This window comes from Fusarium coffeatum (assembly GCF_003316985.1).
Source record: "Fusarium coffeatum strain FIESC_28 chromosome Unknown BRIP53273_contig_81, whole genome shotgun sequence".
Taxonomy (NCBI): Eukaryota; Fungi; Ascomycota; class Sordariomycetes; order Hypocreales; family Nectriaceae; genus Fusarium; species Fusarium coffeatum.
Genome location: NW_022157877.1, coordinates 22,537 through 38,726, shown reverse-complemented (window position 1 = coordinate 38,726; position 16,190 = coordinate 22,537). Strand labels below are relative to the sequence as shown.

The window sequence follows — 16,190 nt, the reverse complement described above, 5'->3', positions numbered from 1 at the left end:
AATATCATGGGTATAATAACAGTACACTATCTGGGATGGAAGGTATCTTCAACCTGTGCGTGAGAATTACTTCTCCTTCGGAATATCTTGTCCGCAAACTGTCGCATGCTAATGCTTACACGTCTCGTTGGTGGCCTATCGGGCTTGACACTCAGTGACTCCAGTGGTGGTCTACCATCCTCACTGACACGAGGTGCCACAAATCTCTTGACGAATCCAACATTGTTGGATACTGACCTTCGACGGCAAGGGATATCCGACGAAGAGCTATCCAATGAACTGCTAGCTGGACTGGTATTGACGTGTGGTAATTGATGAGAAGGGTTGAAGAGAGGAAGGCTTGGCCGAACAGGAAACGTTTGAGCTCTCTGCTGGCCGCCGTTACTAAGTGTGCGTTTCTGTAATGTGGGTGGCCTGCAAATTCCAGACGCTGACCACCCGCTTTGTCGAAGGTTGACCCAAGATGCAGTTGCGACCATCAACAGCTTGATGTCGTTCGGTACCATTTTGGTTAATCGCGATTGGATCTCGGGTGGGTTCGAAACGATCCAGTCGCTAGCAAGTTTAGGGTCTATCGGTGTGCTTCGTGTAGGAGGATAACGACCGCTTGAGGTCGACATGGTGTTATAGGTATCGAAGACGTCCAGCGTACTCGACATGAGGGAGCCCATGATAGGATGTCTTCGTGTATCAGGGTGTATCATACTGAAAGTCCACTTGACTTCTGCCGGTAGTGGACTGGAAGGTGGCGTTGGCTCGCCGTAGCTGCTAGGCATGGGAGATGTTGGCATCGAGGTCTTCTTAACCCATCGCGCCGTACTGATTCGTCCTCGCTCGTCAACTCCGATAAATTCATATGAGCCATTGGGCATCAAGCTCGATTCCCATGTTGATCCATCCTCCATCACAATCTCAGCCGACTCATCACCCATTTGAGGAAGAGGACTAATGACAGCCACAACATCCCTTTGGTCCAGGGAATCCTCCGCGTCCAGGGATCCGGGGGATGCTGGTGTATCGTAGTCCTCGCTGCGGACAATGAGGAGATCGTTGGCGCCAAGTGTGGGCTTGGTACGGAACAGATGTGGGCAACGCTTTGCCATTCGAGGTACGATCTGAGAACCGGTGATGAGGCTGGATGGGACGACATCGAAGGCAGGGATAGGACGCTTCTCGCCCAGTTCTTGAAGTTGAAGAAGCAGTCTTGGGCGTTGGACGAGCCTGCGTTGTCTGGCCCCTGGTCTAGGAGCTGGGTGTGCGAGATGAAATTGGGTCGACTTTCTGAAAGTGCGCTTTCTCCTTCTCCTTCGCGGTGTTGTGGAAGAATCACTTAGGTCGCTAATATCTGAGCAGGCAGCTGAGCCTTCATCTTCACTTTGGACCTCTGAGGGAGGCAATTCGTCGTCGGTTTCAGGGTCGCGGAAGCGAACAGATAAGTCTCGCCGGGGCATGTACTCGGACACTGGTCTAGGACGAGAAGTTCGGCGTATCGGTGTCACGGTAGTCACTGAAGGTACCTTCTCATGATATGACACCGGGCGAGGTTGTGGTGATGGTGATGGCAATGGCGATGATGCGATAACTGCAGACATTGGCCTTGCAGTTCTGTCACCATCGGACTGACGTCGAAGCGCAGAGCGAAGGAAAGGCAGCGGTCCTTGGCCTGCCTGTGTCGATGGCCGGTTTGTCGAGTACTCGTGGCCGTGTAGACTAGCACCAGCGTGCAGGAACATTGTGACCAAATTTAGTCTGTCGAGCTCATGCAACAGCTGGCTCTTTGTGAGGACAGAAGAACAAATAGGCAGCTAAGCCCGAGGTCGGATAGGGCTGGGAGAATATCGATGGCGGAGGCAACCAATGGCAATCCAACGGAAACGAGGCAGGTCCTGAATATGATATATATCTATGTGGTCGTCGAAGCCGAATACGCAGCTGAAGTCCAGGACGTGATCAAGCAATAAAGTAACCGATCTGGCGGGATGTTGAGCCGGGCAATTGTGGTCCGATGAGACTAGGATAGGCGAGATGGGATGGGATGATGAGTTCAGGATCGACCCGCCGTGGAAGCCAGCACTTGGACAACACACAAACCGGCAGATATGAGGATCAAGATCAGGATATCGAGGAGATCATAAGTTACTTGTATCGCTAGGCGAGTTGTAGTCCAGTCGAGTATAGCATGTGTACCTGGGGAAGGCAATGTCGAGAGAAGTTGGTATGGACAAGATAGACAGACGAGACGCGCAAACTTGTTTGAATTGATTGAAAACTGGTCGCGTGTGTTCTGAGAGGGTTCCTAATCAGCTTTGAATAAAGCGGTCACTGTAAAATATGGGCGAGAGAATAATGTTGAGTGATGCAGAGCTGTAAGGCGTTATGTGCGATGGGTTATGGGCTTATGCATTAGGGTAAAGTCAAGTAAAGATGGATTAGACGGTCAAGGTCAAGAGAACAAGGGTTTTCCAGGAGCGGTGGAGGATGCTCGGGGTTATACATGAGTTCTCGAAGCCATGAGCATGAGCATGAGCAGATGATAGAAGCAGGGGGTTGAAGGCAAGCTGGGGTAAGCAATAGCTAGTCTCCCGTAGCTCGTCCGGTTTTTCCATGACTTTGATGACATGACATTTCATAGATGGCCATAGAAAATCGAGACGGCGAAGCCAAGGATAGGGCGGTCAAGCTCCTCAGGCACAGCTCAACGATGCAGCAAAACTCCATCCGCTAATCAAGAGATGACCAGGGGTTTTCCAAGAGCGGGCACCGGGAGCGACACGCGAGGGACAGGGGATAAGGAGAAGCGAAGACACTTACGTCTTAGTTCATATATGAGAAGGATCGAAGGAAAAAATTGTTGAGTTGAAACCGAATTATCGCGAGGTTGGGAAGAGGAGAGGAAAAGAAAAGAAACGAAGCTGGAAAGGAAGTAGCATAAGGGGAAAGAAGAAAGAAGAAAGGAGGGAAAGGAGACAAAGTGTGGTAAGATGATTGAGATGAGGCCGCCCTGAAAGTTGATGGATCGGCAGCCTGGAATATTAGTTACAGTAGCACCATAAACTGTTACTGGTTAATCCTGTCTACTTTATTGTCTCGAGATGTCTCGTTGTCTGAGGCTGATCTTACCTACCTCTAGGCCCTGTTTTTTGCTTTTTTTGTGTACCGGTACCTTGGGCTCCCATCAACTCAAATCAACTCAGTACTGTACAGTACCAACTGGGCTGGACTTGTTCCCCAGGTTATTTCCTATTCTGGTGCCAAGTTCTGTTGATCGTGCTATACTGTGTTCTGTACCACGGCATTGTTTTGCTTATCGCTGGACATTTTTACTCTCTTACGTCGTTGTCGCGTGCTGGTCAAACTCGATCATGTCGTGTCACCTGGTCACGGTCTTGTCTCTGTATCCATCACGATGTCAGTATATTAAGAGCCGTTAAGACCAGCCTCGCCAAATATGTAAGTGACCCAGACTCTAAAAGCACGGCATGACATGGATCCATATGGGATGAATTTTTTTTTTCTTCTCTTCTCCCGTGTCTTCCAGTTCGTCTTCGATGTTAGTGCAGTGGGGACTGGCCCTTTACCCATGTTCGTGGACACGCTCGATATCCATTATTAGACGGAGCCTCGCTCAAGCGAGAAGTTACTTTGCTGTAAAAGCCTGTTATAGCCCGCTTATTTCAGCCCAGTTTTCCTTGTCGTGTCGTGCTGCACAGAATTCAAACAAGCTCTTGAAAGGTTGCACGCAATTTCTACCATGAGGTGATTCCCAAGGCTGTTATTACTGTTACAGTACTCTCATCCATGTTACAAGCTGCGGTCCCTCCCGTACCATAGTTTATTGGTCTAAGCTGAGCTGAGCTCGAATTAGATCAAACCCGAACACGAGAAAGGCTGGTAGCCAATCGAGTTTAATGAGACGAGACATGCAAACAACTGATGGAGGCCCGTGACAAGTACAGTACGTACCTATCCGTATAAGGCTAACTTAAAACTCTCGCGTGCAATGCCGTACGTTAACGGCTTAGCTACCATCCATCACCGGGAGTGCTCGCTAACACCCGGCTTTTGGCTTTTCTCTTGCGGTCAGGACTTGTCCGCGGGGGTTGCAGCCCGTTCCTAATGGCTGCAGGTGCAGTGAGATCGACGGACAAGCTGCTGGCAATTGCTGCGACGGTTAGCGGGGAACCTGGATGCGATAACAAGACCTTCATCAGTCTCGCGTCTCACAACAGTCCGATTTCGAGTTGTCTTACATACAATACATTCTAGTGTTATGTTATGTTTCAACCGTCGCCGTTCCAGCCATGTATCAAAACATATGGTCTTATCAAAGTCACATTCATAACGGATAACGGCGAAGATCAGACAAAAAGCTTTTTACCTGCAGTAATACTGCAATGCAGTTGACAAGGATAAGATCGTGCATATACCAAGCATACATACCTGCATCCATATGGCCAACTCAGAAGCAGACCGCTTCTCCGGTACCGAAACGAACCAGTGGCCAGTTGACAGCAACGAGGGCCGGTTTTGATGATCTGCTTCATCATGTTATTGGTCTTTTGTTAGGACATATTGAACTGTACTGTAGCAATTGATATCTGTTTTTCAGCCTCACCACTCGAAGAGTTTATGGCTTGACCGTTTCTTGACTATTTCTATGCTCGCATTCTCCGGAAAGTGACTGGTTGTACACCAAATAATTACATCTACGTCACCTGGTTCCTGCTTGTGAGAAATTAGACTTCAATATTTGGAGCTCTAAAACATTATATAAGCCAAACATTGTTGTCTAGAAGGCCAGGTGTGCCGTCAGATCAGCGTCATGACAGTCTGGAAGTACATATGTACTGGTACTGCTGAAGTAATGTAATTCCAAAACATAACACATAACAAGCGCGCGGCTGCACATCTCATCTGACAAATGCCGAGCCAGGTCTCGGTCATCGGTAATTCTGACTTGTCCGATTTATATAGCAACTGGGTCTTCCAGTCCGGATGTGTCGGTTTTGACGTGAGATTATCGATACAGACTAATCAAATGCTTCCCAGTTCCACACATACTGTACCTCTAGGATCGCCATCACGGGAGTCTCGGAGAATGTGTTTGCTTCTAAAGAGGTGGATCTTGCAGTCAGTTGTCTCGCGCAACGTAAACCAACTTGATCAACATGGGTTAGTAGAGCTATCCATAGGGGCAAATATTATCTGTAGCTTTGATGCTCGTCCAAAACAAGGCAATGTGAGTTCAAGTCACGCTGCTGATACCTACCTAGGCACCTAGGTAAGCACAGGACGAGGCTTATCGTTATCAAAATGCCTGCAACCACCATTTCAAATGCCATGGATCTTCAAAATCCGGGGTAATCCTTAGTCATCCGACTTCAAAGCTGCAAAATCCCCCCACTAAAGATCCCCAATCGCAGACCAAAACACCAACGCCAAAATGCGACAATCGTAGCGAAAGTGTCTGCCCACTATGCTTCGCCAACCTTTTGTTCCCGCGCGCAACTCGCAACATAGAGTCGCCGTGCTGGCGCTCTATCGAGCGCTTTTGCGGGCAGGGTCCAGTGTTCCTCTGCCCGAGCATCTTCATCCCAAGGGACGTAAACATCCCACTGAAAATATCTTGAGGGCGAGGTTTAAAAAGAACAAGCCACTCACCAGCTTGAGGCTTGTCTATGACTCTATGACTGCAGGATACAAGGTGTGAACCTTCCAAAACCAAGGCTCTTGAACATGGATTAACAACTTCCCAGTTCCTTGCTATACTGACCAAAGGTCAAAGCAAAAGCACATGGGAGCACTCCGAGATAGTCCACCATTTGAAAAGTCGTAACAAAACAGCCGACCTCTCTCGCGCCATAATACCATCCAATCAAGATACCCCCCTTTCCAAAGAACGCCGTAATCCTCCTCTTCTCACTAAAGTCTCTGGCCCCAACCAAATTCCGGAATACAAACCAACTGTGCGACCTCTTCCCAAAACCGCATTCGTGGGCGAGCGCAAGGTGCCTGTGTTTGGCGACACTGCCGAACACCTATCATTCATACGAATCAAGAAACCCCAACCGCCACCACTCTCTCGATCGATAGGAGATAAGACAGCACTATTCAGACAATGTATTGCTGCCACCAAAACCGTGGACAACAAGCTTGCCCATGAGGCTACTTCTGAAGATCTTTGGGATGGCATCATGGATCGAATGCTGGATGGAAAAGACGATACAGTTGGTGAAAGACAGGAAAATCCTTTGGAATCATTCCGTTTCTCTACTACCTTGTCTAAAGCCTGGTGGGAGCTGAAACTCGCAAAGATCAATGAAGATTGGATAGCCCGCTCTGCGGCATTATCTAAGCTTTTGGGTGAAGAGAGGGCACTGGCCAAGGAAGAAAAGCAGAATGGCGTACGGTCAACTGATCCTCAGGTCGCTAAAGAAACACTTGACCAGATTCTTACAGAGTACCGACAGAAGCAGGCTGAAATGGAACAAGGGAGGAAAGAGAACCTAGAAGAAGACTTACTCCAAGATCCTTTCATGTCTAAGAGATGGATGACAACGGTGAAGAAAATGGAAAGACAAGAGCTTGGACGGGGCCAAGCGAGGCAAAACAAGATGCTTAAAGAACTTTTTGGTGAAAGGGAAGCAAAGAAGCATTTCCTATGAGAAATGACATTATCTATGGTAAGGTTGGCCCTATTCCGTGTAACATTTCAGGCATTTGGTAAGGGCACTGCTACACGAGAGATGATTTCGTCTTATCAAAAAATACCCAGTGCATTATATAACGGAGTTGATGACAAACATGTATAGTATATATAGAACAGATAGATCGGGCATCACTACCCTTGTTCAACTTTTGGTGACTTCATATATCATAATAATGGTATGTAAAACAAGATGCTCGAAGTCATATGCTGACGACCCGATTTTATTACGGCCGTCGGCTTATATGATTCTCAAAAGGGACCGCGATATGCATGCGTACTCAAACAGGCCCTCCCTGAACAGGCCCGTTAGACCTGTTTGAATGGGCTCGTGGTCGAGTAATCATCTTCAACGTATTTTTTCCTTCGTTCGCTACTTCAGCCCAGCTTCGTAATGATTGGAGTGAAGGCACAGACGGGCGACGTGTCTGATCTCCGTCATTGCTAGCAAGTTCTGATCGAAGTGTCCTCGGTGAGGACATGGCGGACAATGACACTGGGAAGGCTGGGCTACTCGGTTCAGGGGCGATCGCTATGCCATCAAGTTGGGGAGATTGCTTAGGAAGTTGGCCCCAACTGGGCATCTTTTCAGAATCCAAGACTAGGGGGTTGCGGTCCAAGGCTGGACTACTCTGTAAAGGTGTTGGAGTTGTCTCAATGCTATGTCGAGAGAACACTGATGATGACATGCTGCTATCTGTCAAGCTCTGATCGCGGTTGAGGTTTGGCGTCTCACTACGAGAAGGTGTCACTGGTAGGGGAAGTCTAGACCCGGACCCACGAGATCGCAAAGTATAGCCTGCGATGTTTGTGAAACTTGGCGATCGCGAGCTTGGAAATTCCGTCGACCCTCTGGGGGTTGTGTCATTGGGGGGCCGCGGGGAGACAGCCTGTCGCTGAAGCGGTGACGCTTTCTGTTCGAGCGGAAGGCGTTGGGAGGAACGTGACCAAGGCTGAAAAGATGGTCTCGGTGCTGGAGTCGTGGGAGTGGACTTTGATTTAGGTGAAGATTCAAGCCCAGGACCGGAATCTAATGAGGTTGTGCTCGTTCGGTAAGTTCGTGGTGTTGCCATTCTTCCTGGAATCCGACCAATACTACTCTTTCGATGGGAATTCCCTCCTTCCAGTGTACGGCACCTTTCTTCCATATCCTTCAACTTCTTCTGGAGAGCGGAAACGGCCTGCTCATGGCCTTTGCGCTCGTGTTCGAGTCGAAGTTCATATGTCCTATCCCGCCCTTCCAGTTCGTTGATCTTTTGTTTCAAACGATCATTCTCCTTGCGAAGACTTGTTAGTGCCGTAATTTTCTTGTCCCATTTGTCCTCGACCCAAGAGATCGGTCTTTTGCAGCATTCGCCATGGTATATTTGATGAATGCCTCCGAGCATGGATAATTTGTCATCGATCTTATATGCATGTAGGCGGTTCTTTGGGTTTGGTGTGATCATTCTAGCAATCAGATTAACAAGCGGCCTGGGCCGGACCGTCTCTTGGCCTTCGCAGGTAAACATAAAAGGGGGCGTGACCAAAGCATGAGAGGTGAGCTTTTCGAGGTGGGCATTCAGCTTCTTTTCTCGCTCATAAAGTTGTTCCTCTTGGGTGTTTCGCGGCGGATATTTTAAAACCTCGTCAAATTCGGCTAAGCGGATATCGTAAAGGACTGTTGCGATGTTGAGAAAGACAAGACCTAGCGAGTAAATATCTGACAACTGCATGCTGGATCCATTATCGGCGTAGAGTTCGGGTGCACGCCATCTCTCGGTTCCTGGCACACCCTCTGTCATTGTTTGGTCCTGTCCGCTAACGTCTCTCGAGACACCAAAATCGGCGAGGTATACACGGTCTGCCTTCAGCAGGATGTTGGATGGTTTAATGTCGAGGTGCCTCACATCGTTTTGGTGGCAGTAAGCCATCGCACGAGCGATACAGCCAATTGCGTTCCGTAAGAACTCTAATGGGCATTTGGTCACGGAATGTAGAATCTGATCTTCGGAAGAGGGCTCTATGGCGCTCAAATCCTTGATGTCCAGAGCGTCAAGCCTCTCAATGATATCCTCACGGTCCCCTTCGCCCAGGCGCAGGCATTCTAGGTCTTCGAGAAGCGTACTCAAGTTGCAGATGGCTGCAGGCCAGATAAGCAGACACAGTTCGTGAGTTCGGGGTGCATATGTCGCAACCAGTTTAACAACATGTCGATGTTCAAGCTTCTGCATAGTCAAGCTCTCCTTGCGCAAATCATCAATTGTAAAACCGCGACGACGTGAAATCCTCTTGCGCGCAAGACAGACAGATCCATATGAAACCTTTTCGACGCGACCGAATGCGCCGTATCCGAGGTCTTCGAGTTTAGCAAGTTTCGTATCGAAGCGTTTCGCATCAGGACCGTCGAACAGCGGCTTATTTCTGTGCAACGGCCGATCAGCAACTGGAGCAAGAGCAGCCTGCAATGGATGATTGTGAGGAACTTACATGCCAGGCCAGCTGTCATCCTCGTTCCAACTATCGATTATGCTCAGTTCCTGGAGTTCGCGCTCGGCCTCCCACATGCGACCATAGTGCTGGGTCGAGCTTGTTTGCCCAACTCTCGTCCATCCTCTAGCCCAGTCACTCATCCTGAGTGATACTAGAAGGCAAACAAGTGGTGTTGATGGGCAGTAGCAGCGGTTCGTAATCGTGGCGAGATCAAGCTGAGACACGAGACATAATGCTGCGGAGTCGAATGTTGCGACCAAGAATGACGAACTTGTAGTACCTAATTGACAAACTCTTCCTTGAGAACCAGCCGGTTGAGATAGCTGGGGGCACACTTCGGTAAGACGCTGGGGAAAAGAAAAGAAACAGGAGAGGAAGCTGCGAGACGATATCCATAAGAATAAAGTTGTTCTCTTGGTGGGGGAGAAATCAAGACGGGATGGTCTGTCGCAAAAGTGGCAGTGACATCCATTTCGAGGTGGTCCTACCAGGGTCCGGATTGGAGGTATAGCACCTACCTAGTACCTACTATCTAAGGATAATTATTACCCTGCAGCTAGAACAGACTCAATGGTTTTGACTGAGAATAGAGGTGGTATAACTCTTTCCAGGCTCTTTTGTCTTCATTATTAATGTATTCTGTTATGCTTTGCTTGTCATTCCAGAGTTTTGCTGTTTTACTTTGTCTTATATCGATCGAACGTATTGTTCATGGAGTGGTTCCTGCCCAGACTCGATCCATCCCCGCATGGATCTGACACTGCCTCTTCAGTGGGTCAATCCTCGCCCCGGTCCGCTGGAACCCGCTAACTGGTTAAAGCTCAGCCATCCATGATCTATTGCTAAGCCTCCCCTCGACCGAACGTTAGCGATGTAACTAATTTCTCTAGGGAGTTTGACAGGAGACGCACGATTGTAGGGGAAAAGCCATCGAATTCCCGAATCATACTATGGAAAGGAGTGATGAGACGCTGCAAGAGTCTAATGGGGACTAGGTATTCTTCACAGGATGGGACCATACCTTGACTGTACAGTACAAATTCGAGTCCCTGGTTCCTGATTCAGTCGAGCTGCTAATCTTGATTGATCATGGCTAAATTAAGCGCTAGCCGCTAGGCAGTCCGACTTCGATCGGCATTTCAGATCCCAGTCAACACGGTACATCTCATCTCTCCTTCAACTTCAACCACCAAATCAACATCCTACACATAATCATCCGCCGCTGACCCCTTTGGCATCACTCTCACTCGTTCCTCATCTCCGTTTCAGGCCCCGTGAGCTCCGTACCACCCCACCCGGCATACGGAACAGAACCGGAGGCCCAGAGCTCTTGATCCGGCCTCACCGGGAAAACGCAGCCTTTTCTAGCAACAGCGTTTTGATAATTTCAAGACTTGGAAAGACCAAAGAGCATCAAGCAGTCTGTCCTGAAGGACAACCAGGTTGCAACGCGTCAGCTCCTGATGGGCGGCCTTGGAAACTCACATTGGCTCAAGAAGTCGGGACTTGATTGATTTGCACATTTCCGTTCTGCCCTTACCGCATCTCATCACAATGCTCGAAGCACCCCAGACCGCTCCAGAATCACTTCCGTCGCGGAAACGATCCAAGGCACCCGAAGAGAATGACGAAGACAGGGGTAAGAAACGTTCGAGAGGCCGACCACGTCTTGATACCCGAGATGAGACAGCCCAAGATGTGAGTTCAATTGCACCTCAGTTTTCTTATTCGCTTGGATCTGATTTGCTAATACTGTGTAGCGTCGTCGAACCCAGATTCGACTGGCTCAACGAGCGTATCGTAATCGCAAAGACACTGCAATTACCACTCTTGAGGACAAAGTCAAAGACCTTGAGGATGCCAATGAGAATATGAGCAAAGAATTCATGAATTTCTTTGACTTTGTTCTTTCACAGGGAATGCTTCAAGGAGCGCCGGAGGTGGCACGTCGACTGAATGATACAACACGAAAGTTCCTTTCTCTCACACGCAAATCTGCCGATGATTCAAACAGAGATGATTCTGGTGGTGCTCCAGTCCACGCTCAAGTGCAAGATGGAGATGCGACCCAACCCCCAGAGAGACGTACATCAGCACAAAGTTCTGGAACTTCGAGCTCACCAAATGATGATTCCTACACACTAAACCCTCCAGCATCTGATTCAATTTCCCATGAGAAGCACCAAGCGACTCCGCAAGGAGTGGATGGACAAATACGGCAACAGGCTACTCCTCCCCTGAATCTACCTTATGAAATCATCACGATGCCGACAACAGACAACGCGAGCTTTCCAGTTTACGATACACAGACAACGATTACCTTGGAGCAGAACCCTTTTCTTCAGTCACCATTTCCTGCTGTTCCTTCACCGCCCTCTTATTCACCTCAAGAGAGGAGTTTCGGTCGTCGTCTTCAAAGAGCATCATTAGAGGCAGGCCTCCGATTAGTGTCGATGCCTAATCCACCGCCTCATCGCTACGCGCAAGTTTTTGGCTTCTGTCTACTCTTTGAGCCCAGAGAGTCTATAATCCGGCGCATGTCCACCACCTTGGCCAAGGTCAGCCAGGAGTCGCTCTTTGTGTGGAAATATCCTTTCACAAACCTTGGTGGCGCCGGGACATTTTTCCCCGATAACGAAGGCACTGGGAGTTACCCTTCAGAGGGTACTAACGTTAACGGAAGTACGCTGCATCTGGGTAACCAAGGTTTGGCTCAAACTATGAAGCCGCCAGAAATGACCGGTTTCTCAATGGGGCCATTCGATGTGGACGTGGAAACCACGAGAGGAGATCGCATTGATGAGCGCATGCGAATGATGTACAAGGGGTTTGAGGGAGACTTCTTTGATGCTGATGAGGTGGAGAAATATTTGCGCCAAAGGGGTATCGTGATTCCTGCCAACGTGGACTTTATCGATGCCGAAATCGACCTGACCTCACTTGATGAGCCAACGGACCTTTCAGGTTTTGGAACGAGTAATAGCTTTTTCGGAGGACATCAGTCACCTGTTTCTGGCCAAGGACTCTACATGCCACACCAACAATCTGCAGCAAATATACCTGACATGTGGCAAAGCACGATACCTACCAGCATTGCCAACACTACTTCACCTACAATACCAGCCCCGCTTATGGCACCGACACTGGGTCCTGATATGGCAGGGCTCATATCTCAATTTGAGCCTACAAACGGCGGACAATACAGCCAAGGACTGGGGTCGTTCGTAGATACAACATTCTTTCCGCGAGAATGGACGTCGGGTTCCAGTTGGCTGAAGACCAAAGTTACGGTGGATGTTAACCGTTTAGTAGCCGGTGAGTTTCATGGTGTCGATTCACGTTTCCTGAGTTCAATACTAACGTTGGATAGAAATAACGAGTAGGGCAGTATGCCTGGGTCGGACGCCGGGCGTAAGACCGAAAGATATCGACAAATCGGTCAAGCTGGCCATCGTTTTGAGTCAATCTTAGTATACCCCGAGCAGATTCTCATAAACTGGGGAAGCCTCCTATATGAGCTTGCGCATATTTGTAATATGGCCGAACGACATAACGATTTAGCAAGTGTATAATGTATTGACGATAGGCTCAGGGCAGGGGCATCAGGCTATTTGGCAACCTTTTTGTAATACCATTTAAGATTTGGATCGAACCATAGCCCTGGGACTCAAAGAACTGGATAAAGAATGATGAAGTTTTAACAAATAGAGAAGCCTTGTGAGGCTTTTCTGCCTATTTCACTGCCTGCCTTCCATGACAAGTGACGTGAGATGAATGTGGGCTACCTACAGTACTACTACTACCTAAAGTAGAGGCTTTTGTTAAGCGCCTGGGCCTGCTACTTGAAGCCTAAATAGGTTAGACTGGCGCACCCTTGACCAGCCATCAAGTCGCTGCAATCACTCAAAATGTAACGAACCAGCGCTTGCAGAAGCCAACTCTGTACCTGATCTCCCTTGTACTGGTTCTTTGAGAAAATCAGGTACTTTGGGGTTGCCTTTCAGCCTTATCAACAGCTTAAGTCCTAAATGCCCTACTAGGTACCTACTATACCTTAGTCAGGCAGGTGCGGTGCAGTGAGAGACCACCTGCACCAAGACGTCTTAGGCGCACTGCCTCGACTTAGCGATGCGCGGACTTTCTACTCTTGTAAACTAACAACAACAAATCGTACATTGATTGAATAAAGCCGAATCAAATGAAACGCTGCCATCTTTGTCAGAACCAACAAAACACTCGAGTCTGAGCTGACTGAGACTGTCTGAGGATAATCTACTTTGAGAACTATACCAATTACCCTGCCGGGGTCTCACGAGACAAGGCCTCGAGTTCTTTGTCAACTGTCCAGACCCAGCACCTGCTCGGCGAAGCAGTGCAGCGCAGCGCAACACCAGTATCATCTCTGTGCTGGTCATTGTGATTGTTCCCCGCCCACCCTTGGCTAACTCATGACCATCACCTGGCTCTGGCTTGTGAGCCGCGCTTTATTAGGTTGGAGTCATTCACCGCAAACAGCCTCAACTCTCTTAGACGAGCTTTGAATGACTGCGCCTCCATGGTCTTTGACTCAATCTTTGTTCCCTCCCAGATTAATTCAACTTTCAAAGTCAATAACAGCGATTAGCTGCTTCAACATAAATGGGCGCACTCTGCTCCAGATCAGAGCTGTTGGTGGATGAAACCAAGGATACTCGTCAGCAACATAATCGAGAATATCAGCACCAGAACGATAGGAAAGAAAGTTTACATAACGACTTCATGACTCGTCTATCGCATCGCAGAACACATCAGACCAAAAACGCTCGGATGAGGGTACAGGAGCCTTCACTAGACGCTGCCGCGGCTGCGCGGAATCATATCCAGGCCCACGATGCCGAAATCGCGGGGCGAGAAGTTATCACCGAGAAATCAGAGTCCTCCGCAGTCACAGAAGAGTCCGGGCCCGTCGGGGATTACTTCAGGTTACGGCAAAAGTTTGTAGCACGCGAGAAAGCTTTGGACTTTGACCATAATTGTCGCATGCGCAGTACGTCTGAGGAAAGACGAGCAGACGCTATTATTCAGAAGCTGAGGCGCAAGGACGATGAGAGTGTCTACGGCCAAGCTGCCCCGAGAACAGGCTACGGTGGCCAGCAACATCCTCGGTTCGCGGGGGACCACTTCCTCTCTAACAAAGACCTTATCGATCAGACGAGTCTATTCAAGGTGGCACAACGGATGCCCAAGGGCGGCCATTTGCACATTCATTTCAACGCCTGCCTTGCCCCGCAGGTCTTGCTGAATCTAGCCAAGGAGATGAACCGCATGTTCGTCAGCAGCGATGTACCCCTCGTCGCGGATAACAACCACATAAACTTTGATCGATGTGAGATCCAATTCTCTCTGTTGAGCCCCGAGAAGGAGACACCGGGCGACCTCTTCTCTTACGGATATAAGCCCCGGCAAACCATGCGATTTCGAGATTTTCTCGATGAATTCCCAGGCTACTACAAAAAAGATTCTACAGGTGTTGACGAGTGGTTATTAGAAAAGCTTATGTTTGATGAAGAGGAAGCCCACAACCATTTGCAGACCGCATCTGGGTAAGTCCTTCATCTTTCCCGCAGGGTGGATATACTAACATCGCAAAGTGCCTGGGAGAAGTTTAACGGGCGGACGCGTATGATGAAGGGTCTCTTCAACTATGCGACTGCATATCGAAGATATACCCGTCTATGTTTGGAGGACTTCATGAAGGACAACATCAGCTATGCTGAAATCCGACCCAACTTCATGACCAGCAATCAGCTGTGGAGTGATGATGGGACACAGCTTATCGATAATAAGGGGATTATGAAGTTGATCATTGAGGAAGTGCAAAACTTCCAAACCGACATGAAAAAGCAAGGGAGATTTTTTGGGGGCCTTAAGGTAATCTACTGCACACCTCGGTCATTTGAGCCAGCAAAGATTGAGGCTGCTCTTACAGAGTGCCTGGTCTTCAAGAAGCTATGGCCAGAATGGATTGCTGGTACGTGACTTTTGTCTTGTTTGTTCTAAGACCTACTACTGACTGCAGCGTAGGGTTTGACCTTGTTGGGGAAGAGTCGAAGGGACGTCCCATCAGGGACTTTATCCCTGAACTATTGAAGTTCCAGGACAATTGCGCGAACGATGGTGTGGACATCCCATTTCTATTCCACTGTGGTGAGACACTAGATATGGGAACCGATACTGACGGGAATCTCGTTGACGCACTCCTCTTGAAGTCAAAGAGAATCGGACACGGGTTTGCACTTGCCAAGCATCCTTATATAATGCAACACATGAAAGAGCGCGGTATTTGCCTTGAACTCTGTCCTATCTCCAACGAGATCCTTGGGCTTACACCACGTGTCAGTGGACATGCTATGTATCAGCTTCTTGCTAACAACGTCCACTGCACAGTGAGCTCAGACAATGGGACACTATTCAGGTAAGATGGCGAAAACATCGGAATCCTTGCAGATTACTAACTAAGCCAAACAGGTCCTCTTTATCTCACGACTTTTACCAGGTCATGGTTGGCAAGGCTGACATGGGACTGTTTGGTTGGAAACAGCTCGCTCTATGGAGTCTCGAACACGCTTGCCTTTCAGACTCTGAGCGACCTGCAGTGGTCCGTGATTGGGAGCAGAAATGGGAGCAGTTCGTTGAATGGGTGGTTGAGGCATATGGATCTGAAGAGAGCCACCTTTAACTTCCAACAGCAAAAGTGATCGTTTCTGAGGAATTTTGGCATGCAGTCTGCTATTTTAAAGCGTATCAGGAGTTTGGCGAACGGAAAGAAGACGGTGATGGTGGGTGATGGTTTCGAAGCTATCATTGCAACAACAGAAATTTGGCTTTCACAACTATCTGTGATAAATGAATGAAGAAAGGAGAGGCTTAGTTGTGATCTGTCAAGAATTAGATATATACCCTGTATTTCACGCGCATAGCCATCAATAATTTTGCAATCCTTTGGTTACCAGCAGTCTCTTTTGTTTGTGTA

General features: G+C 48.6%; 5 protein-coding genes across 5 annotated transcripts; 3 read left to right on the top strand and 2 right to left on the bottom strand.

Annotated features, from left to right (window-relative positions):
* Positions 1–26: 26 nt before the first annotated feature.
* Positions 27–1,733, bottom strand: FIESC28_03868 (uncharacterized protein; the record flags this gene model as incomplete). Its single annotated transcript, XM_031158017.1, has 1 exon — positions 27–1,733. One exon carries the CDS (start codon positions 1,731–1,733, stop codon positions 27–29), a length of 1,707 nt encoding a protein of 568 aa, XP_031017876.1.
* A 3,743-nt stretch (positions 1,734–5,476) lies between these two features.
* On the top strand, positions 5,477–6,665 carry FIESC28_03867 (uncharacterized protein; the record flags this gene model as incomplete). The annotated part of the gene is made up of 2 exons (XM_031158016.1): positions 5,477–5,704; positions 5,757–6,665. The coding sequence occupies 2 exons, from the start codon at positions 5,477–5,479 to the stop codon at positions 6,663–6,665; spliced, it is 1,137 nt and encodes a 378-aa protein (XP_031017875.1).
* A 322-nt stretch (positions 6,666–6,987) lies between these two features.
* FIESC28_03866 (uncharacterized protein) lies at positions 6,988–9,318 on the bottom strand (the record flags this gene model as incomplete). The annotated part of the gene is made up of 2 exons (XM_031158015.1): positions 6,988–9,109; positions 9,176–9,318. 2 exons carry the CDS (start codon positions 9,316–9,318, stop codon positions 6,988–6,990), a joined length of 2,265 nt encoding a protein of 754 aa, XP_031017874.1.
* A 1,414-nt stretch (positions 9,319–10,732) lies between these two features.
* FIESC28_03865 (uncharacterized protein) lies at positions 10,733–12,561 on the top strand (the record flags this gene model as incomplete). The annotated part of the gene is made up of 2 exons (XM_031158014.1): positions 10,733–10,876; positions 10,939–12,561. 2 exons carry the CDS (start codon positions 10,733–10,735, stop codon positions 12,559–12,561), a joined length of 1,767 nt encoding a protein of 588 aa, XP_031017873.1.
* Positions 12,562–13,984: 1,423 nt separating this feature from the next.
* On the top strand, positions 13,985–15,896 carry FIESC28_03864 (uncharacterized protein; the record flags this gene model as incomplete). The annotated part of the gene is made up of 4 exons (XM_031158013.1): positions 13,985–14,760; positions 14,809–15,188; positions 15,242–15,632; positions 15,686–15,896. The coding sequence occupies 4 exons, from the start codon at positions 13,985–13,987 to the stop codon at positions 15,894–15,896; spliced, it is 1,758 nt and encodes a 585-aa protein (XP_031017872.1).
* Positions 15,897–16,190: the final 294 nt, after the last annotated feature.